The sequence below is a fragment of the Chelonoidis abingdonii genome, chromosome 11, assembly GCF_003597395.2.
Source record: "Chelonoidis abingdonii isolate Lonesome George chromosome 11, CheloAbing_2.0, whole genome shotgun sequence".
NCBI classification, from domain to species: Eukaryota; Metazoa; Chordata; order Testudines; family Testudinidae; genus Chelonoidis; species Chelonoidis abingdonii.
Genome location: NC_133779.1, coordinates 7,594,194 through 7,615,739, shown reverse-complemented (window position 1 = coordinate 7,615,739; position 21,546 = coordinate 7,594,194). Strand labels below are relative to the sequence as shown.

General features: G+C 55.6%; 2 protein-coding genes across 4 annotated transcripts in view; both read left to right on the top strand.

Moving 5' to 3' along the window:
• The window catches only part of LOC116835240 (scavenger receptor cysteine-rich domain-containing protein DMBT1-like), a 633,172-nt gene that overhangs the window by 571,341 nt on the left and 40,285 nt on the right, over positions 1-21,546 (top strand). Inside the window, 3 exon segments of the mRNA XM_075071250.1 lie at positions 7,029-7,352; positions 14,782-15,183; positions 16,760-17,074. Coding sequence (XP_074927351.1) covers positions 7,029-7,352; positions 14,782-15,183; positions 16,760-17,074 — 1,041 coding nt within the window.
• NAT14 (N-acetyltransferase 14 (putative)) lies at positions 145-3,550 on the top strand. 3 transcript variants are annotated; one of them, XM_032798017.2, is made up of 3 exons: positions 145-217; positions 1,472-1,576; positions 2,199-3,550. In XM_032798017.2, the coding sequence occupies exons 2-3, from the start codon at positions 1,496-1,498 to the stop codon at positions 2,742-2,744; spliced, it is 627 nt and encodes a 208-aa protein (XP_032653908.1). In that variant the 5' UTR covers positions 145-217; positions 1,472-1,495; the 3' UTR covers positions 2,745-3,550. The 3 variants fall into 3 exon arrangements, with proteins under 3 accessions (XP_032653908.1, XP_032653909.1, XP_032653910.1); XM_032798018.2 differs by lacking the exon at positions 145-217 and adding an exon at positions 590-660; XM_032798019.2 differs by lacking the exon at positions 145-217 and having other exon boundaries at positions 1,486-1,884.

Sequence of the window (21,546 nt, the reverse complement as noted above, 5' to 3'; positions counted from 1 at the left end):
TGCACACACCCCACTGTCTTCCTGCAGGACTCGGCCTCCTCGCGCCCCCTCACTGCGAGGCAGGCCCTATGCGGCCCGCTAGGCCACACTTGCTGCCTTAGCAACGGTTGCTAGGTAGTGCCAGGGCGGGTGGGGGAAGACTCAAGAGGGGTGAGCTGCGGCGCATGCGTACTGTGCAGGAGGAGCGAGGCTGCCGCTGGCTGCGCACGGGGCTGGGGTGAGAGGCTCTGAGAGCGTGGAGCGGGTCCATTGCTCACAGCGGCGTGGGGGTTGGGGGTGGCGTGGGTTGTGGGAGGTTCCATTATTCATTGTGGGCTGCCGGGGCGCTCCATCACCTGTGCTGCAGGGGCTGCAGTGCTGGGAGGAGGACTGTACCATTCTGTTCTTGAGGGGAGGAGGGTTGGAAGGGCGGGCAGTCCCATTCCTTTAATGGGGGAGGGGTTGCAGAAGGGGCGGGCAGTCCCATTTCCTTTGATGGGGGGAGGGGCAGTGGTGGGCAGTCCCATTCCCTTTAAAGGGGTGATGGGCAGTGGTGGCGGGGATAGGCAGTCCTATTCCCTTTAAAGGGGGGGGAATAGCCATTATCTCTAGGGCACTGGGGTGGGGGGAGCTGTCACTGTGAGGGGGCTCCTCTGGCAGGACAGCAGCAGGGGAGCAAAGGTCACAGCAGTGCTGAGAGCTGCTTCTGTCTCACCTTGTTTCTCTGGCCCCAGGGCAGGGAATGGCTGGCTTGGGTGGGGGGGAATGGGACATGGGCCCTTCCCCCTCTAGGGGGCGCTGGCTCCCACCCGGCCCCAGGGCAGGGAATGGCTGGCTCAGGGGTGGGGGATGGGACATGGGCCCTTCCCCCTCTAGGGGGCGCTGGCTCCCACCTGGCCCCAGGGCAGGGAATGGCTGGCTCGGGAATGGGACATGGGTCCTTCCCCCTCTAGGGGGCGCTGGCTCCCACCTGGCCCCAGGGCGGAGACTGGCTGGCTCAGGGGTGGGGGGGAATGGGACATGGGCCCTTCCCCTTCTAGGGGGTGCTGGCTCCCACCTGGCCCCAGGGCGGGGACTGGGACATGGGCCATTCTCCCTCTAGGGGGCGCTGGCTCCCACCCAGCCCCAGGGCGGGGACTGGCTGGCTCAGGGGTGGGGGGGAATGGGACATGGGCCCTTCCCCCTCTAGGGGGTGCTGGCTCCCACCTGGCCCCCGGGCAGGGAATGGGACATGGGCCCTTCTCCCTCTAGGGGGTGCTCTCTCTGCTCCTGCCTGGGAACACCCTGTGGATTCAGCCTCCTGGGCCTGCCCAGCTCTTCTCTGTGCTGCAATCGCTAAGTGACTCTAGTGCAGTGATGGTGGCACCGGCCTGGGGGCAGAGCTGGCTCAGCAGGGGCTGCTCTCAGTGCTGGGCGAGTGAGCCATTCACTCACCAGGCCTGTGAGGGGAAAGAGAAGGCCCCAGCACTCAGCCTTGTCTCCTGCCTTACAGGTGCTCTCACTCCCGCCAGACGTGATGCCCATGCTGGACCCTAGCCAACTCGTCATCCGTGAGATGCAGGAAGATGAGGAGCAGATGGTTCTGGAGCTGCTAAAGGTCTGGGGAGGGGCCAGTCAGTGCCTGTCTGTCCGGCCTTGGAGCTGTCTGTCTGTCCGTCCAAGCTCTAACCCTCTGCCTGCCTTTAGCACCTGCCCTATGAGGATCTCAAAGCTAGTTAATGATCTTGCATGTCCCCCTGCCCCTAGTTTGATGTAGCAGGTCAGTGTGAATATCATTATTCATGGAGGAAACTGAGGCGCAGAGAGCTGAGGCAACCGACCCTTGAAGTCACACAGGGTCAGCGCAAGACCTGCCTTTGACCTGCCATTTCCTGCTGTGAGCACTAGACCCTGCTGGTCTCCAAGGTACAGAGCTAGAACCCAGGAGTCCTGCCAGCTGCTCCTTTCCCTCTACCCCTGGCCTTTGTGCTCTGTGTGCAGTACCTGTGAGAAATGCATGGGATTGAGGCCCTGTGTCCCATCCTGCGCTGCCCTCAAAACCACCCCCTGTGGCTGCGGTGCCCTTTTAGGTGGGGTCACATCCCTCAGGGAAAGCTGCTGCCCATGGCGATCTCGACATCACAGCCTGACCCTACGCTGCACTCTCTCCCCCACCTCCCCGCTTGTCCTGGCTGTGCTGTCCTTGTGCCAGGCCCTGCTGACATGCCCTTTCCCCCCAGGATGGGTTCAAGGACATGGAGAATCGGCTGATCCTGTATGTCCTGACACGGCCCCTGGCGCTGCTGCTCCTGGCCGTGGTGAGCAGCGGCCTCCGCTTCCTGCTCAACTCCTTTGTAGCGGCGCTGCTGGGGCCTGTGCTCTTCACCATCCTGGCCCTCAAGCTGCTGCTGCGGCGCTCGCCGGACCTTGGCTGCCTGGGCACGTACTACCGCTCGGGGCAGCGTGGGATCTGGGTGGCGGTGTACGATGGCGACGATGTGTGCGGCTGCATGGCGCTGCAGCCCTGCCCACAGGGGGTGACCCGTACAGCTGAGCTGAGGCGTTTGGCTGTCAGCCGCTGGTACCGGCGCTCCGGCGTGGGGCGCCGCCTGCTGGCCTTCCTGGAGGCCCAGGCCCAGGCACAGGGCTACGAGCGCGTGGTGCTCTACACTGCTGTGGTCACCAAAGCTGCCATCAGCCTCTTTGAGAGCAGTGGCTACCGCCCCACTGGCGGGCGCAGCTGGCTGGGCTACACCATCCTGCAGGAATTCAGCAAGGAGCTCTAGCACCCCCTGCTCCCCTTCTGCGGGGTTGGGGGAGTGGCTTGTAGGGAGCAATTCTGGCCAAGGGCTGGCGGGCCGCATCCGTCCTCATGCTCAGGAGTCCCTCTGCTCCATGGACATGAGATTTGGGGTGCGGCAGCCCTGGCCTTCGCTCCCAGGACAGCAATGCCACCTCTTCCTTGACTGGAAACAGCCTGTTTTGGATGAGTCCCTTGCCGGAGCTTCAGCTGGACAAGACTGGCTGGACATGATTGTGACTGTTGCGGGTGGGGAGGAGGAGATCACAGACCTGATTGTGATTGTGACTGTGACTGCGACTGCTGGCGGGGGTGGGGGGATAGATCACAGACGCGATTGTGACTGTGGTGGGTGGGGATCACAGACTCTGTGGTGACTGCTCTGGGGAAGGGGATATAGGGTGGGCAACCCTGACATGGAACAGAGCAAAAGGGAACTTGAGCTTGGAGACTGGGGAAGTCCTGCCCCTGGGGTGGAGATGAAGGCATTGCCCCAGAGGTGGGGGGCGGAACCCCAGCATTAGAGCAGGGCTGTTGAGAAGTGTCTCTCCTGTCCAAGAGTGGGCTCTCCCCAGCACCTGCTTGGCTGTGTGATGGAGTCATTTGGCCATGGTTTGCCAGGAGAATGGGGACTCTGGAGCTTTCAGTTGCCCCTGCGGTTTGGCAGCTCCTGTCCCGAGCTCACACTGTCCCACCTGGGGCCATGGGACCCTGCTGCAATTATGCAGGCTACCAGCCGTCGCTGGGTACGTGTATGTCCGAGCATGTGTGTGAATAAATCTTGCCATTGCAGATACTGTAGCTCCATCTATCTCCCACCCCCAGGGGCAGCTCCTCTGGCAGAGAGCCAGCCAGCAGGAACACACAACAAGAGGGTCTACTCAGCCCAGGGGGATCATCAAGAGAGTCACTGTGGGGAAAGGCCACTGGGAGCTGTCTCTCGATTTCGACTCTCCAGACGTGCTGTTACAACAGCAAATATTCCCTCCTCCCATCCTACTGTGCATTGAGGGCCAGCGCTGACTGTCAAGGGAGAGAGCCCCCTACTGAGCACCCCACTTTCTGCAGGACAGGCCCCCTAGCGCTGCCCTGGGGCACCGACTGCAAGGGGAGAGAGCCCCTGCCTGCTCCTTGCAGCTGCCTGCCTGTTCCTTGGCAGTTTCCCGGTGGGCCAGGCAGCTGCTGTTTAGAGTGGGATGTTTGCTTGTATGACAACACAGGTTGCTATGGTTGCTGGTATCCTGGAAACACAGCCCTTAGCAGCGACGGGGAGGCTGAGGACCAGCCAGGCCATGGAGCTCCATCTGCCCTGCGGTGTAGCTGGCTGGGCAGGGGCAGTGCCTGGCATGGGGTGCCAGGTGGACAGGGTCCCCAGGGCTGCCCCCTATCTACAGGCAGGGTCCCAGAGACCTGGGCTGTGCCGTCCCTCTGCCTGCGGCACTGCGGGCTGCAGGCCAGCCTGGCTCGCACAGCGCTGACTCAGTCTTTCTATTACCCGCCCCCGCCTGAGACCATGCAGCCAGGACAACCCCAGGGCTGCGGGGGAGATGAGCGCCAGCCAGGCCACGGCCCCACACTGCCCCCATGGCAGAACAGGACCCCTCCCCCTGTCCCTTCACACCCCTTGGTCCGGACAACATGGGACAGCACCCAGGGCATGAGGCCAGCCATGTGCGTATGAGTATGTCAATGTGTGTATGTGTGTGAATGACTGTGTGCATGTGAATGACTGAGAATATGTGCGCGTCTGGGCATGTGTACGAATTGACTGTGTGTGTCAGTGTGTATACACATGTATGTCAGCACCTGTGTGTGTGCATTTGCATCCCTTTGCATATATATTTGCACACACATGGGTGTGCATGTGGGGGATGGCTGGGTGTGTGTGTGGCCCTGGACATTGGTTTGCATTGCACACACGTGAGCCCAGCTGTTGCAGCTGTTTCTGTTGCTGCTCAGTAACCCATTGCCCGCCAGTGGCCTGGCTGAAGGATGCTGCTCTCTGTACAGGGACACGTGGCTGGCAGGGCTCGCCCAGTCCAGCATCCCTGATGTCATGCTTGCCTACTCCTGTGCACAGGGTCCCCTGCGGCCTCTGGCTTCGAGGTCACCACCCTGAGTTGTGGGCGTTACAAGACTCCCTGCTAATAGACTGGGGCCGGGCTGAGTCATCCCCTGGCCTGGCCAGTCCTGCTCCATGAAACAGCCCTTCCTGACACACTGCAGGCCTGGCCCCAGGGCTTCTCCCCACCAGCCACCATGCGGCTGCCCCTGCTCCTTCTTGGTGAGTACCAGCTGCTTTGGGGGTAAGGCTCAGGCACCAGGGAAGCCAAGCCCCTGCCTAGCCCCAGGGTCCCAGCTCAGGCACTGTCAGAACTCCCAGATGCTGAAGGCTGCAGGGGGCACTGAGCACCAGGCAGAGGTTGCTGAGGACTGGGAAGCTGGTGCTAAACACTGGGCAGGGGGTGCTGAGCACTGGGCAGGGGACACTCAGTTTCAAAATCCCAGGCAGGGAGATCGAGATGCCTGGCACTCCAGGGCTCACTCCATTTGCAGACATTTGCAGTGTTTATCTAAGTCGGGGTCGGCAACCTTTCAGAAGTGGTGTGCCAACTCCGAGTCTTCATTTATTCACTCTTAAGGTTTCGCGTGCCAGTAATACATTTTAACGGTTTTAGAAGTTCTCTTTCTGTAAGTCTATAATATATAAACTATTGTTGTGGGTAAAGTAAATAAGGTTTTTAAACTATTTAAGAAGCTTCATTTCAAATTAAATTAAAATGCAAGAGTCCCCTGGACTGGTGGCCAGGACCCAGGCAGTGTGAGTGCCACTGAAAATCAGCTCGCGTGCCGCCTTCGGCACGTGTGCCATAGGTTGCCTACCCCTGATCTAAGTGCTGCTCATGCTGGTCCTTCCTTGGTGGGGGGCTCAGACTGGCTGCTCCCCCACACCCAGCCAGGCCCCCATACTGGACAGTCCTGACTCCCTGACCCACTGGGCAGGAGATTGGCCATCTGCTGGGCTCTGCTCACCTGCTACACTCTTGTTTTTCAGTTGGGTTCCTGGAATTTCATTACACAGGTAACTGCGGATTGTGGGTCTGTGTGCACTTTCCTCTGTGTGTGCATGTCTCTTTGTATGTGTCCCTGTCGGCTCTGTGTGTGGTGTGTGCGCGCACCCCATGTGTGTGTGCATGTCCTTGTGTATGTGTTGCTGTTGGCTGTGTGTGTGCGCACCCTTGTGTGTGTGTGTATGTCACTATCTGGGTCTATGTGTGTGTGCACCCCTTTGTCTGTATCCCTCTGTATGTGTGTGTGTGCTCGTTCCCCCGTATGTGTCCCTGTGTGAGCCCCTAGGTGTGGGTGTCTCTATCCCTATGTGTGTGAACCTGTGTGTGTCAGGGGAGGTGGGGCATGGGACTACATAGGACCTGTGTGGGCCTGGTGTGGATGCAGCTCACAGAGCAGTGCTTGGTCCAGCCTAGCTGAGTCTCCATGACGATGCAAGCTCTGTCTTGCAGGTACCGCTCTGGGCTCTGCTGACAGAGCCATGGTGGGTGGAGTGACACCTCTTTGCACCCCGCCCAACAGTTGTGCCAGCAAACTCTGCGTGTAGGCCTGGCCAGTGTGTCCCTGGCTGTGCGTGTGTCCACCCCTGCCTGTCTCATCCTAGCACAGCCTGGCACTGTCTCTGGGGGTCCCCTCTGCACCTCCAGCTCTCGTTGGCTCTAGGGTTTCTGATGTGATGGGGATGGGTCCAGGCAACCACAACTGAAGCCCATGTGGGGCAGGGGTATGAAGGGTCGCGGGGGGGGGGGTGTGAAGTGTTGCAGTGGGGTGAAAGGTCACAGTGCTGTGGAGAGTTGAAGGGAGCGTGAAAGGTTGGAGGGGGTGTGAAGGGTTGCAGTGGGGTGAAAGGCTGCAGGGGGTGTGAAGGGTTGCTGTTGGGTGAAAGGTTGCAGTGGGGTGAAGGCACAAAGGGGTTGAACGTTCACAGGTGAGTGAAGGATCATGGGGGTGGGCTCAGCGGGGCGGAGTGGCCCATGGGGTGATGGGCCCAGTGAGGAACAGCCCCATTATGGAGTGGGAGCCTGGGAGGGAGGGGTAGGGCTAGGGCTAGAGGAGAGCAGTCTCATGGAGCAGAGTGGCCTGGGAGGGGCTGGGATCCTGGGAGGAAGAAGTGGGGCTGGGTGGAGAGGGGATGGCCCAATGGGGCAGAGGGTCCATGAGAGAGGGGTTGTGGGTCTGACAGGCTGTGCCATCCCTGCAGGCCCATTCCTGGTGCGTCTGGCGGGGGGCCCCAGTGAGTGCGTGGGGCGTGTGGAGATCAACTACAAGGGCCGCTGGGGTTCGGTGTGTGACGACGAGTGGGACCTGACCGACGCAGCCGTGGTGTGCAGGCAGCTGGGCTGCGGCACTGCACTCTCTGCCCCGGTGGGCGCCTGGTTTGGGGAGGGCACTGGCCCCATCTGGCTCAATGAGGTGCGGTGCCAGGGCTCAGAGCAACATCTGCGCCACTGCCGCCACCGGGGCTGGCGCCAGCATGTCTGCAGCCATGAGGAGGATGCCAGTGCTGTGTGCTCAGGTGGGGCCAGCCGGAGTGTGTGACGTGGCAGCTGGGAAAAACTCACAGCGGTGCCAGGTGGTACCTGGCCCTGGTACAGTTGGAGCCGGCGCCCCAGAGAGGGGACAGGCCCCATGTCCCATTCCCAACCCCCTGAGCCAGCCATTCCTAACCTGGGGCTGGATGGGAGCTGGCACCCCATAGAGGGGACAGGCCCCATGTCCCATTCCCCACCCCCTGAGCCAGCCATTCCTAACCTGTGGCCAGATGGGAGCTGGTGCCCCATAGAGAGGACAGGCCCTATGTCCCACTCCCTGCCCCCTGAGCCAGCCAGTCCCCACCCTGGGGCTGGAGTGGAATGGGCACCCCTTTAGGGGACAGGCCCCATGTCCCATTCCCTGCCCCCTGAGCCAGCCAGTCCCCACCCTGGGGCCAGAGTGGAATGGGCACCCCTATAGGGGACAGGCCCCATGTCCCATTCCCCACCCCTGAGCCAGCCAGTCCCCGCCTTGGGCCAGAGTGGAGCAGATGCCCCTAGAAGGCCCTGTGTCCTGCTACAGCATGGTGTGGCTGGGGCTCTGGGTATGTGCAGGTGATATGGCCTGTTCCATTTCAGTGCCCATTGTGGCTGGCACTGCTCCTTCCAGGGCCCAAAGGCCACACTCTCCATGTGGTCATGTCTCTGTGTCCCTGTCTGACCATGCTGTGCCCACAGCCCACCGCTTCCTGCCTGTCATCACCACCGTGCCCTCAGTGCAGCCGGCCCTTGGGGACCACAGACCCCCAACACAGAGCACAGCCAGGCCGGCTTCCACCACACCAGAGCACAGTGAGTATCAGACAAGCCAATTCCCCTCCAGAGAACCCCTACTCCTACTGACCCTCCCAATCCTTGGCACATGCCTCCCTCCATTCCATCTCCCCAACGTCCTGGGGCTTCATCCCAGGGGAAGTGGAATTGCTTGTTTATGAGCATTGATTGGTGCTAGCTGTATTACTGACCCTGGTGGGATGAGCCGCAGGACTGGAGTGTTAAAACCAAGGGTTAGAGCCTATGTAGGAAGCCTTGAGAGGGCAAACAGGGAAGGAGGACACCCTACCTCAAAAGTGGCATTGCTTGTTTCTGAGTCACTGATCTACAGTGTGTGGAAGAAAAGCTGCATCTTTGGGGACTTCAATTCTTTTCCATTCCAAGGCCAGAAGGGACCATTGTGATAATGTCTAGTCTGACCTCCTGCATAACTCAGGCCTGAGAACGTCCCCCAAATAATTCCTAGAGCAGAGCTTTGAGAAAAACCTCCAATCGGAGTGACTACCCTGGAGGTCTCACGCTGCCAGGATCAAAACGTCATAGGAATTTCAGAATATTGTAGATGACAATTTCCTAACTCAGAAAGTGCTGCAGCCAACATGGGGGAATTATACACTTGAGCATGTCTATGAACTGTTACCCGCACACTCTAGGACACCCCACCTTTACCCTTCCATGGGTTCAAGACGTAACCTGGTTGATTTAGTTCCTAGGGCTCTGGGCAAAAGGCACCTGCCCTTATCCAGTTCCTAGGGCTCAGGGCACCCATATCCCATTCCTAAGGCTCAGGGAGTAATCTGCGGGTTTGCTGTGAAAGCGCCTTATACAGTAATATCCTTAACTTTTATTTATTAATAGTTACCAACACAGAATAGACAGGCTAAGCATACAGTGCTCACCACTCCCAATAAGGCAGATGAAATTTTCCTGATGGCCAGTCAGGATCAGGTCATCCAGGGCTCTAGCTTCCTGCACAGTGTGGTTGGCAGGGTGTTGAGGTCTGGCAGCTCTGATCTTGGGCTGTGTCCTGGACTTAGGTTCTAAAGAACTTCCTTTTGGAGTTGGGACCCCAGATTATATAGTTAAACTTGAGTCCTGCTTAGCTATACCTTAACCAATTGTTTTAAACTAAAGTACTACGAAATAGTATTTTTCACAATCCTAGCCCATTACAAAACAATTCTTTAACCAGTCATTCCCCAGCACCTTAATTGATTTAAATCTTGCAAAATGAGTTATGCAACAGACAGAAACAATCAAAGAACCAGAGAGAGACCATATAGATAAACAATAGAGAAGTGGGGACCATAAAGGCAAAACAATCAAGAAGTAGAGATTTCACGCCCACAACTGTTGATAAGTGGTTCCTTGTCAGACAGAATGCATCAAACAACGTTTTCTTTATCTGGTGATGGTGGGTACTATTAGGACAGAGGCACCTCTTTAACAGCCCGATATTACTTTGCTTTGACATAATTTAGAGGGAATGTGAGGATGTGTCTTTCTGCTTCTTATCTCATCTGTTAGTCTTTAAGGTGCCCCCAGGCTCCTTGTTGTTTTTGTGGATACAGACTAACACGGCTACCCCCTGATACTTATCTCATGACTAAGGCTGTGAGTCTGTCACGGAAGTCATGGATTCCGTGACTTTCTGTGACCTCCGTGACTTCTGAATCAGCTGGTGCTGGCTGAGGGGCTGCCTGAGCTGGGCAGCCCCTGGGCCAGTAGCAGCAATTTGGGTGTGTGGGAGAGGGCTAGGGGTAGGGGGTTGGCGAGTGCGGGGGGTGCTTACCTTGGGGTGGGGTATGCCCCGGCTTCCACTGGCATGGGCCCCCTGCAGCTCCTAGGTTGCAGAGGGGTGGGGAGTCTCTGCACCACATGCTGCCCGTGTCTGCAGGCCCTGCCCACACAGCTGTCATTGGCGTGGTTCCCGGCCAGTGGGAGCTGTGGCAGCCAGCACTTGTGGCGGGAGCAGTAGAGGCAAGAGCAACAAGGATAATGTCATGGTGGGCGCCTGCTATAGACCACCAGACCAGGGGGATGAGGTAGACGAGGCTTTCTTCGGACAACTAACAAGTTTCCAGATCACAGGCCCTGTTTCTCATGGGGGACTTCAATCACCCTGACATCTGCTGGGAGAGCAATACAGCAATGCACAGACAATCCAGGAAGTTTTTAGAGAGTGTTGGGGACACCTTCCTGGTGCAAGTGCTGGAGGAACTAACTAGGGGCCATGCTACTCTTAACCTGTTGCTAACAGGGAACAATTGGTAGGTGAAGTAGAAGTGCGTGGCAACCTGGGCAGCAGTGACCATGAGATAGTCGAGTTCTGGATCCTCACAAATGGAAGAGAGGAGAGCAGCAGAATATGGACCTTGAACTTCAGAAAAGCAGACTTTGACTCCCTTAGGGATCTGATGGGCAGGATCCCCTGGGAGGTTAACATGAGGGGGAAAGGAGTCCTGGAGAGCTGGCTGTATTTTAAAGAAGCCTTATTGAGGGCACAGGAACAAACCATCCCAATGTGCAGAAAGAATAGCAAATATGGCAGGCAACCAGCTTGGCTTAACAGTGAAATCTTCGCTGAGTTTTAACACAAAAAGGAAGCTTACAAGAAGTGGAAACTTGGACAGATAACTAGGGAGGAGTATAAAAATATTACTCGAGCATGCAGGAGTGTAATCAGGAAGGCCAAAACATAACTGGGGTTGCAGCTAGCAAGCGATGTGAAAGGTAACAAGAAGGGTTTCTACAGGTATGTTAGCAACAAAAAGGTCAGGGAAAGTGCAGGACCCTTAATGAATGGGGGAGGCAACCTAGTGAAAGATGATGTGGAAAACGCTGAAGTATACAATGCTTTTTTTGCCTCGGTCTTCACAGACAAAGTCAGCTCCCAGACTGCTGCACTGGGCAGTACAGTATGGGGAGTAGGTGAGCAGCTGCAAGTGGTGAAAGAACAGGACTATTTAGAAAAGCTGGACATGCACATGTCCATGGGTCCAGATCTAATGCATCCGAGGGTGCTGAAGGAATTGGCTGATGTAATTGCAGAGCCATTGGCCATTATCTTGGAAAACTCATGGCGATCAGGAGAGGTCCCGGATGATTGGAAAAAGGCAAATAGAGTGCCCATCTTTAAAAAAGAGAAGAAGGAGCCTCATCTAAGTCCCTAGAAAAATCAGGGAGCAGGTCCTCAAGGAAACCATTTTGAAGCACTTGGAGGAGAAGAAGGTAATAGGAACAGTCAACGTGGATTCACCAAGGGCAAGTCATGCCTGACCAGAGTGATTGCCTTCTATGATGAGGTGACTGGCTCTGTGGATATGGAGAAAGCAATGGACGTGATATACTTTGACTTTAGCAAAGCTTTTGATACTGTCTTCCACAGTATTCTTGACAGCAAGTTAAGAAAGTATGGATTGGATCAATGGACTATAAGGTGGAGAGAAAGCTGGCTAGATTGTCAGGCTCAACAAGTGTGATCAATGGCTTGATGTCTGGTTGGCAGCCGGTATCAAGCAGAGTGCCCCAGAGGTCGGTCATGGGGCTGGTTTTGTTCAACATCTTTATTAATAATCTGGATGATGGGATGGATTGCACCATCAGCAAGTTCGCAGATGACACTAAGATGGGGGGAGAGGTAGATATGCTGGAGGGTAGGGATAGGGTTCAAAGTGACCTAGACTAATTGAAAGATTGAGCCAAAAGAAATCTGATGAGGTTCAACAAGGACAAGTGCAGAGTCCTGTACTTAGGGCGGAAGAATCCCATGCACTGCTACCAGCTGGGGACCAACTGGCTAAGCAGCAGTTCTGCAGAAAAGGACCTGGGGATTACAGTGGACAAAAAGATTGATATGAGTCAGCAGTGTGCCCTTGTTGCCAAGACGGTTAACAGCATATTAGGCTGTATTAGTAGGAGTATTTCCAGCAGGTGGAAGGAAGTGATTATTCCCCTCTATTCAGCACTGGTGAGGCCACATTTGGAGTATTGTGTCCAGTTTTGGGTCCCCCACTACAGAAAGGATGTGGACAAATTGGAGAGACCCCAGCAGAGGGCAATGAAAGTGATTAGAGGACTAGGCACATGACTTATGAGGAGAGGCTGAGGGAACTGGGCTTGTTTAGTTTGCAGAAGAGAAGAGTGAGGGAGGATTTGATAGCAGCCTTCAACTACCTGAACGGGGGTTCCAAAGAGAACGGAGCTTGGCTGTTCTCAGTGGTGGCAGATGACAGAACAAGGAGCAATGGTCTCAAGTTGCAATGGGGGAAGTCTAGGTTGGATATTAGAAAACACTGTTTCACTAGGAGGGTGGTGAAGCACTGGAATGGGTTACCTAGGGAGGTAGTGGAAGCTCCATCCTTAGAGGTTTTTAAGGGTCAGGCTTGACAAAGCCCTGGCTGGGATGATTTAGTTGGTGTCGGTCCTGCTTTGAGCAGGGGGTTGGACTAGATGCCCTCCTGAGATCTCTTCCAATCCTAATCTTCTATGATTCTACGACCAACTAGAATGAAACAAAACAATATGAAATTAACATGGCACACATTGAATGGATTAAAAACTGGCTAGCTGATAGGTCTCAAAATGTAACTGTAAATAGGGAATCATCAAGAAGCAACAGTGTTTCTAGTGGAATCTCACTAGGTTCAGGTCTTGGCTCTATGCTCCTTAACATTTTTATCAATGACCTGGAAGAAAACATAAAATCATCACTGATAAATTTTGCAAATGACCCATATATTGGGGGAGTGGTAAATATTGAAGGGGACAGGTCACAGATACAGAGCGATCTGAATGAGTTGATAAACTGGGTGCAAGCAACGAGATGCATTTTAATATGTATGAATGTAAATATATTAATCTAGGAACAAAGAATGCAGACCATACTTACATGGTGAACTCTCTCCTGGGAAGCATTGACTCTGAAAGAAATTTGGAGTTCATGGTAGAGGGATAGCTCAGTGGTTTGTAAAAGCAGCAAAGAGTCTTGTGGCACCTTATAGACTAACAGATGTTTTGGAGCATGAGCTTTCGTGGGTGAATACCCACTTCGTCGGATGCATGCAGTGGAAATTTCCAGGGGCAGGTATATGTATATATATATGCAATCAAGAAGCAGGCTAGAGATAACAAGGTTAGTTCAATCAGGGAGGATGAGGCCCTCTTCTAGCAGCTGAGGTGTGAAAAACAAGAGAGGAGAAAACTGGTTTTGTAGTTGGCAAGCCATTCACAGTCTTTGTTTAATCCTGAGCTGATGGTGTCAAATTTACAGATGAACTGAAGCTCAGCAGTTTCTCTTTGAAGTCTGGTCCTGAATTTTTTTTGCTGCAGGATGGCCACCTTAAGATCTGCTATTGTATGGCCAGGGAGGTTGAAGTGCTGTCCTACAGGTTTTTGTATATTGCCATTCCTAATATCTGATTTGTGTCCGTTTATCCTTTTCCATAGAAACTGTCCAGTTTGGCTGGTGTACATAGCAGAGGGGCATTGCTGGCATATGATGGCGTATATTACGTTGGTGGACGTGCAGGTGAATGAACTGGTATAGGGTGGTGTTAATGTGACCATCACTTATTTGCACCGTGATGTCTAGGAAGTGGACCTCTCGTGTAGATTGGTCCAGGCTCAGTGGTTTGATCATTGGCCTGCTAAACCTAGGGTGGTGAGTTCAGTCCTTGAAGGGGCCATTTAGGGAATCTGGGGCAAAAATCTGTCTGGGGATTGGCCCTGCTTTGAGCAGGGGATTGGACTAGATGATCTCCTGAAGGCCCGTCCGATCCTGATATTCTATAATTGGCTGAACATGAGCTTCCAGCACAAAGCTGTGGCCAAAAGGGCTAATGAGATGCCGGGATGGAGGGGAATCTCAAGTAGCAATAGAAAGGTATTTTTACCTCTATAGTTGGCACTGATGCAACCACTACTGTGATCCTGTGTCCAGTTCTGGTGCCCACAATTAAAGAAGGATATTGATAAATTGGAGAACTGTCAAAGAAGAGCCACAACAATGATTGAAGAGTTAGGAAACGTGCCTCAGAGTGATAGACTCAAAGAGCTCGATCTATTTAGCTTCACAAAGAGGTTAAGGGAGGATGATCAGTCTATAGATCTCTACATGTGGAACAAATATTTAATAATGGGCTCTTCAGTCTAACAGAGGAAGGTCTAACACGACTCAGACTGGAACTAAGATATACATTTTAACAGTGAGAGTAATGAAGTGTTGGAACAATTTACCATGGGTGGTTGTGGATTCTCCATCATGGACGATTTTTGACTCAAGATTGGGTGTTTTTGTAAATAATCTGCTCGAGGAATTATTTGGAGGTTGTTCTCTGGCCTGTGCTATGCAGGAGGTCAGACTAGATGATGAAAGTGGTCCCTTCTGACCTTGGGATATATGACTCTATGAGCTTCCCCTTCTATCCGCCCTGATGTCACCAAGCATGCCAGAGCCATGACCCTGTCAGAGACTTGCCCCCACCCATCAGCCTGGGCATTTGGGCTCCCTTCCCTTGCAAAGACCCTCCGTGACAGAGCCTGGCCTGTGGCGCCCCTCCCTCTACAGAGAGCCCCCAGCCTCTTAGTCTGGTCTATGGGACCCTTCTGTGATCCCCATCCCCTGGTGACCTATAATCTGCCCTGCAGGCAACGCCCTCCTGCGGCTCGTGGGGGGCCCCCACAGCTGTGCTGGGCGTCTGGAAGTGCTTCACGGGAGCCAGTGGGGCTCGGTGTGTGATGACGGCTGGGGGCTGCTGGAGGGTGCCGTGGTGTGCCGGGAGCTGGGCTGTGGTGCAGTTCAGGCTGCCCCCGGGGGGGCGCATTTTGGGACTGGCACTGGCCCCATCTGGCTGGATGACGTGGGCTGCAGTGGGAAGGAGATGTCCCTGCGGCAGTGCCGGGCACGGCCCTGGGGGCGCACCAACTGCCAGCACGACGAGGACGCCAGTGTCATCTGCACAGGTAACCCCCAGAGGTATCCCTCCCCTCCCACAGGAGCTACCTACCTGCCTAGGACCAATTACCCCTCAGAGCTACCCCTCCCCCAGAGCTACCTTCCCCAACAAACTACTCCCTAGAACTACCTCCCCCCAAAGCTACACCCCATCCCGAACTACGTACTTCCCCAGAGTTACCTCCCCTCAGAACTACCTCCCACCCAGATCTACCTACCCCTCCAGAACTACCTCCCCCCAGAGCTACCTACCCTCCCCAGAGCTGCCTCCCCCCGAGAGCTACCTCCCTAGAACTACCTCCCCCCAAAACTACACCCCACCCGGACTACCTACTTCCCCAGAGTTACCTCCACTCAGAACTACCTCCTTCCCAGAGCTACCTACCCCCCCAGAAGCTACCTACTCGCCTAGGACCAATTACCCCTCAGATCTACCCCTCCCCCAGAGCTACCACTCCCCCAACAAACTACTCCCCAGAACTACCTCCCCCCATAGCTACGCCCCACCCCTAACTACCTACTTCCCTAGAGTTATCTGCCCCCAGAACTACCTCCCCCCAACAAAGTACTCCTCAGAAATACCTCCCCCCAGAGCTACCTATCCGCCTAGGACCAACCTATCCCCCCAAAGCTATCCCTCCCAGGAGCTACCTATCCGCCTGGGACCAACTACCCCCGCCCCCCAGAGCTACCACTCCCCCAACAAACTACTCCCCAGAACTACTTCCCTGTCCAGAGCTACGCTCCACCCCGAACTACCTACTTCCCCAGAGTTACCTCCCCCCAGAACTACCTCCCCTCGATATTCTACTCCTCAGAACTACCTCCTGCCCAGAGCTACCTCCCCACCCAGAACTACCTAGCTCCCAGAGTTACCTCTCCCCCAGGACCAACTATCCCACCGAGCTACCTCACCGAGCTACCTCCTGCCCAGAGCTACTCCCACCCCAAGCTACCTTCCCGCCAGAACTACCTCCCCACCAACCTACTACCTCCCACAGCTACCACCTGCCCAGAACTACTGACCCCCCCAGGACCAACTATCCCACTGAGCTACTTTCCCCCCAAAGCTACCTCCGCCCCGAACTACCTACCTCACCGAGCAACCTCCTGCCCAGAGCTACTTCCCCGCCCAGAGCTACCTCCCTCCAAGAACTACCTAAACCCCCCACCTACTACCTCCCAGAGTAACATCCTGCCCAGAGCTACCTCTGCCCCGAGCTACCTCCCCCCCAGAACTACCTACCCCCAATCTACTATCCCTCAGAACTACCTCCTGCCCAGAACTACTAACCCCCACAACCAACTACCCCTCAGAGCTACCTCCCCCCCGAACTACCTACCTCACAGAGCTACTTACCACCCTAAGAACTACTATCTTTCAGAGCTACACCCCCTTACCCCCCTGCCCGGCAGAACTACTTACTTCCCCAGAGCTACCTTCCCCTCCCAGAACTATCCCACAAAGAACTACCTTCCCCCCCGCCAACAAACTTCCTACCTCCCAAAGCTACCTAGCCCCCTAGGACCAACTACCCCCCAGAGCTATCTCCTCCCCAGAGCTACCTACCCCTAGACAAACTACCTCCTGAGATCCCTGCTCTCTTTCCAGCGTGGGGGCGCTGATCCCTGCTCTCTACCCGAAGGGGCTGATCTCTGCTCTCTCCCCAGGGGGTCCTGTGCTGCGGCTGGTGGGTGGCACCGGTTCCTGCTCCGGGCGGCTGGAGGTGTTCCACCAGGGCCGCTGGGGCACAGTGTGTGATGACATGTGGGCGTTGCCAGGCGCGGCGGTAGTGTGCCGGGAGCTTGGCTGCGGGGACCCACTCTCTGCTCCCAGGGGGGCCTTTTTTGGTGAGGGCAGCGGTCCCATCTGGCTGGACAACGTGCGGTGCCAGGGCAATGAGTCGGCGCTGAGCCGGTGTCTGGCTGCACCATGGGGCGTGCACGACTGCCAGCATGCGGAGGACGCTGGTGTGGTGTGTACAGGTAATGTGTGTGCGGGGGAGGGGGGAAAATCTCTCTTCTCTTGGATTGAGCTCTTACCCACCAGAACCTAGATTTTAGCTCTCTTGGTTTCTCTGCTGCTTCCATCAGTAGATGGTGCCAGTGTGTGGCACGTTTCTTCCACGCTGCATGGAGCCAGAGGGTTTGGTTCATTCCATGTAAATCAGAATTAGCCTGACGGTTCATTGGGATCACTCTGTTAAGCAGTTTCTTTTAATATTCCACATAGGGTGACCAGACAGGAAATGTGAAAAATCGGGACAGGGGTTTGGGTGTAATAGGAGCCTATATAAGAAAAAGACCCAAAAATCATGACTATCCCTATAAAATCGGAATGTCTGGTCACCCTAATTCCAAAGTTATACCCTGGGTTGGAGCCAAGATCTGGCATTATTCCCTTCCCTTCCCTGGACTGGACCCCTCATCACACTTCTAGAGCAGGACGCCCAGCTAGAAACAAAACCCTGGATCGGGCCTCTGAATGCAGTGCCCAGCCTGGACATCCCCGTACTGAATGGAGAGCAAGAGGCACTTCATTGCAGTGCAAACAGGAATCCATTCGGGGCAGTTCTCTGGCCTGTGAACGTGTGACGGAACATGACCAAGGGTGTGGCTAGTTGGGCATGAGATATGTGTCTGTACGCTGGAGTTCAGCTAGTTTGCTCCTGGGGCCGTTCAGCTGTCTGGGCGCACAGTATCAGAGGGGTAGCCATGTTAGTCTGGATCTGTAAAAGCAGCAAAGAGTCCTGTGGCACCTTATAGACTAACAGACGTTTTGGATGGCATCGAGCTTCTGTGTGTGGAATACTCACTTCGTCAAGCATGAGCTCTTCCTTGAGTGAGCTCTTTTAACCTCTGAGGGTTTTTTACATCCTCTCTATATGCTTGACTTATCCCTGGACAGCTGGGGGTTCCTTGGTACTAAGTCAGCCTTGGCGCGGGTCCTCTGTTTTGGCGACATGAGAGAGAGAAACTCTGCCCAGGTGGCTGTCAGACTTGCTTGATCACTGAGCAGGATGTAGATTTGTTTAACATCACATCCCTACTCCTGGGCTCATGGAAATTCACTTAGCCAAACATGTCTAAAGCGTTAACCGGCTGCCAGCTAGTAGGTGCAGCAACAGGGCCCGGTTCAATAATCTAGGGGTCCCTCCCTAACACCACAAAACAGAAGTGGCTCAACCCCACCCAGAAATCTGGGAAAGTTACACCTCCCCACGGTGCCTCCAAGATGCCAATGCTTCCCCCTCAAAGTCTGACGTCTGCCGTTCAGTAAGCAGAGAAAACTTCTAAGAAAAGGCAAAAGGAACCCAGCATTAATTTGAGAAGATACCGCAACAGTTGGCTCCCAAGTAAACAATCAGTAAGCAGAACACTCCACGCCCACCGGATTCAAGTGGTCCTTTGCCTAGCAAGCTCCCCGCTGCAAGTGGAAACGTCCGATGGGAACCAAGTGTCCCTTTACGCCACACCCGTGTGGTTCACACGCGCTCAATGCTCCCTCCTCTTGCACTGTAGCCCACCCTGTGGTGTGGAGCAGCCTTAATGTCACTGCAGGTGGCGACTCCAGAATTCGGAGGGGCGGGGGCCCCCACCTCACGGGGTTCAGCTCCTGCCCTGAAGGGGGGCTGGGCAATCCTCTGTTTATTGCGCCTCTATCATGCCACAAGACAGGCCAGGTGCAACTATTTTAAGCGAGGGAGGCGGTTCGCGTAGGGCCTAAGATTTGGGAGGTGCCCATGTTCTGCGCCTAGGGCAGCCCGACCCGAGGCGGCCGAAGGGATTTTTGGCTCCGTCGCGTCGCCGCCAGCGCCTTAGGTGGAGGGAGCTGAGGCAGGGCGTAATGTGGGGAGGGTCCGCCTGCAGCAAGTAAGGGGGGGCACACAGGGGAACTACCCCGCCCCAGCTCACCCCTGCCTTGTGTGTTCCGTCCGTCCCAAGCTGCCACTCCCGCTGTAGCAGCTTCAACTCTCCTACCTCCCGGCTGCGGACGCCGTACAGCTGAATCTGGTGCCCAGCAGCCTGGAGGCAGGAGAAGTGAGAGGCAGTCGACGGGCGTGATCAAGGAGAGAGCGGAGCAAACGGGGTAAAGCTTGGGGCGAAGAGCGGGTGGGGAGGGGGGTCCTTCAGGAGCGGAGGGTTGGGGATGGGGAGCTACTCCAGGGGGGGCACCTCAGGGTGGAGGGAGGGAGCTGCCGCGGGGCGGCAGGGGGCTCAGGGCAGAAGGGAGGAGCTGCCATGGGGGGAGGGCGCCTTAGGACGGGGGCTCAGGTACGGGAGAGGGCGCAAGGTGGAAATTTCACGTAGGGGCGCGAAACATCCCTGCACCGGCCCTGCCGCTAGCTGCAATGCTGTGGTCTGATGCCCTGTCTGTAGGGATTTCAGAGGACAGCGAGGAACCTCGCTGCTGCAGCCTCTGCCTTGCTTTCACCACAGCATTGTCCCAACACCCGCTCCAAGGCTCAGAGACCTGCTCAGCCCCAGGTCCCGCTGTAGTGAGCGCTGAGCAGAAGCCAGGGCTCTCCATGGAGCCCCATCAGTGCTCTCTTTATGCCCTGGAGATGGCTCAAACAGTAACTAATTAACCCCAACTAAAAACCCCTATTCCAGCCCCTGTTGCTTTTCCCTGGGGTTTGACATCACTCTGCCTGCTTAGTGAGGAGATTAGGGAGACCCTCTCAGTCAGGACAGGCTAAGTACAGGCCTGCTGCCCTTTGCTCCTGCAATAAGGATAACAGCAGGTCGATGCCCCGTGTCCAAGACTTTTTAACCCTTAACCGCCCAAATGGATCACTTTGGGCAAGCAGCTATCTGCTGAGCGCCTAGGCAGAGGAGGCGTGTCTATGCAAATACAGCCTGTTCCTCGGATCTTTTAGTTCATCACTAGAGGATAGGGCAGAGTTCATTCAGATCCTGCTTGCCCACAGATTGGGGGCAAGAGATGGGATGAGCAACCTTCTTCAGTTCGCTTGCTAGGAGAACAGAGGGAGAGCACCTGATCAAACGGGCAGGGGAGCGTATAGCTTTACCAAGCTATTCTAGGCATATTTGACCTTTGCACATCTTACCATGTGCGCTGTCCGTGCATGTGCATAATGTGTGCACATGTGTATGTGCATGCAGCATGTGTGTGCAGTGTGTGTGCATACGGTGCATGTGTGCAGCAGTGAGTGTGTGTATGTGTACATTGTGTGTGCATACAGTGTGTGTGTGTGTGCAATGTGCCTGTGTGCAGTGTATGCATGTGCGTGCAGTGTACAATCTGTGTGCAACGGTGTGTGTGTGTGTGCAATGTGCATATGCACAGTGGTGTGTGTGTACAGGGTATGCATGCATGTGCAATGTGTGTGTGCAGCAGTTTGTGCAGTGTATGTGTGCACATGCAGTGTGCAATCTGCGTGTGTGCAGCAATGTGGGTGCGTGGGTGCAATGCACATTTGCGCAGTGGTGTTTGTGTGCAGGGTATGCATGTGGGTGCAGTGTGAATTGTGCATGTGCAGTGGTGTTTTTGCACAGTGCTGTGTGTATCTGCATGCAGTGTGTCTGTGTATAGCGTGCGCAGTGTGTGTATATCTGTGGGAGTGTGTTTGTGCCAACCCCCTCAGGTTGCTAGGATCTCTCCCATCTCTTTCACAGATGAGTTGGCCCATGTGAGGCAGCGCTTTGCCAAGCCCATGGCCCCACAGCCACGAATGCAAAAGTCACGAATGCAGAAGCCACGGACGCAGAAACCACGGATGCAGAAGCCCCGACCTCGGCCCCCTTCAGCCGCACGGGAGGCAACACAAGTGCCAGCCCAAGTATCCCCACAGGCAGTGCTACCAGGTGAGTGAGCGGTGGGGACTACCCTCCCCAGCTAGCCTCCTCATCCCTGGCCACCCAGTCCCCAACCCACAACCTAGTCCAGCCTTCAACCTGCCCCATCCCCCGCCAAAGCCATCCCCCTGCCAGCTCCCAACCTATCTGTCCCTGATCCTGAGTCAGGATCCTGCATTAGACAGTCCCTTGAAGGAACCCATCAGTGTGTCAGTCCCCCAAGGGGTCCCATTCTTCCTCCAGGGTCAGCCACACTGGCCTCACTGCCTCCGAGACTGAACCTCTGGGCTTCAGGTCTCCTGCTCCAGCTGGCGAGCTCCGCCCAGGGAGCCAGGCTGAGAGAATCCTGGGAGAGCCTGGGCCACCCTGCAGGGATTCCTGCACCTCAGCCAGGATTGACAGCGACACCTGGTGTGGGGCAGGCCTTAGGGTAGCAGGATGTTGTCCAGAGTGGCCGAGCCAGAGCTCCCTTGAAGGATCCGTGCTTCTGAAGGAACCACCGTGGTTTCCTCTCTCCTGCTCTGCCCCCAGAGCAGTTTCCTCTCCCCCCCACCCAGCAGCCCTCCCTAGCCCAGCAAGGAACTGCCAAGCAGGCAACTCCTGCCTTGGCACTCTAGCCCTTAGTCCGGCCCCAACCC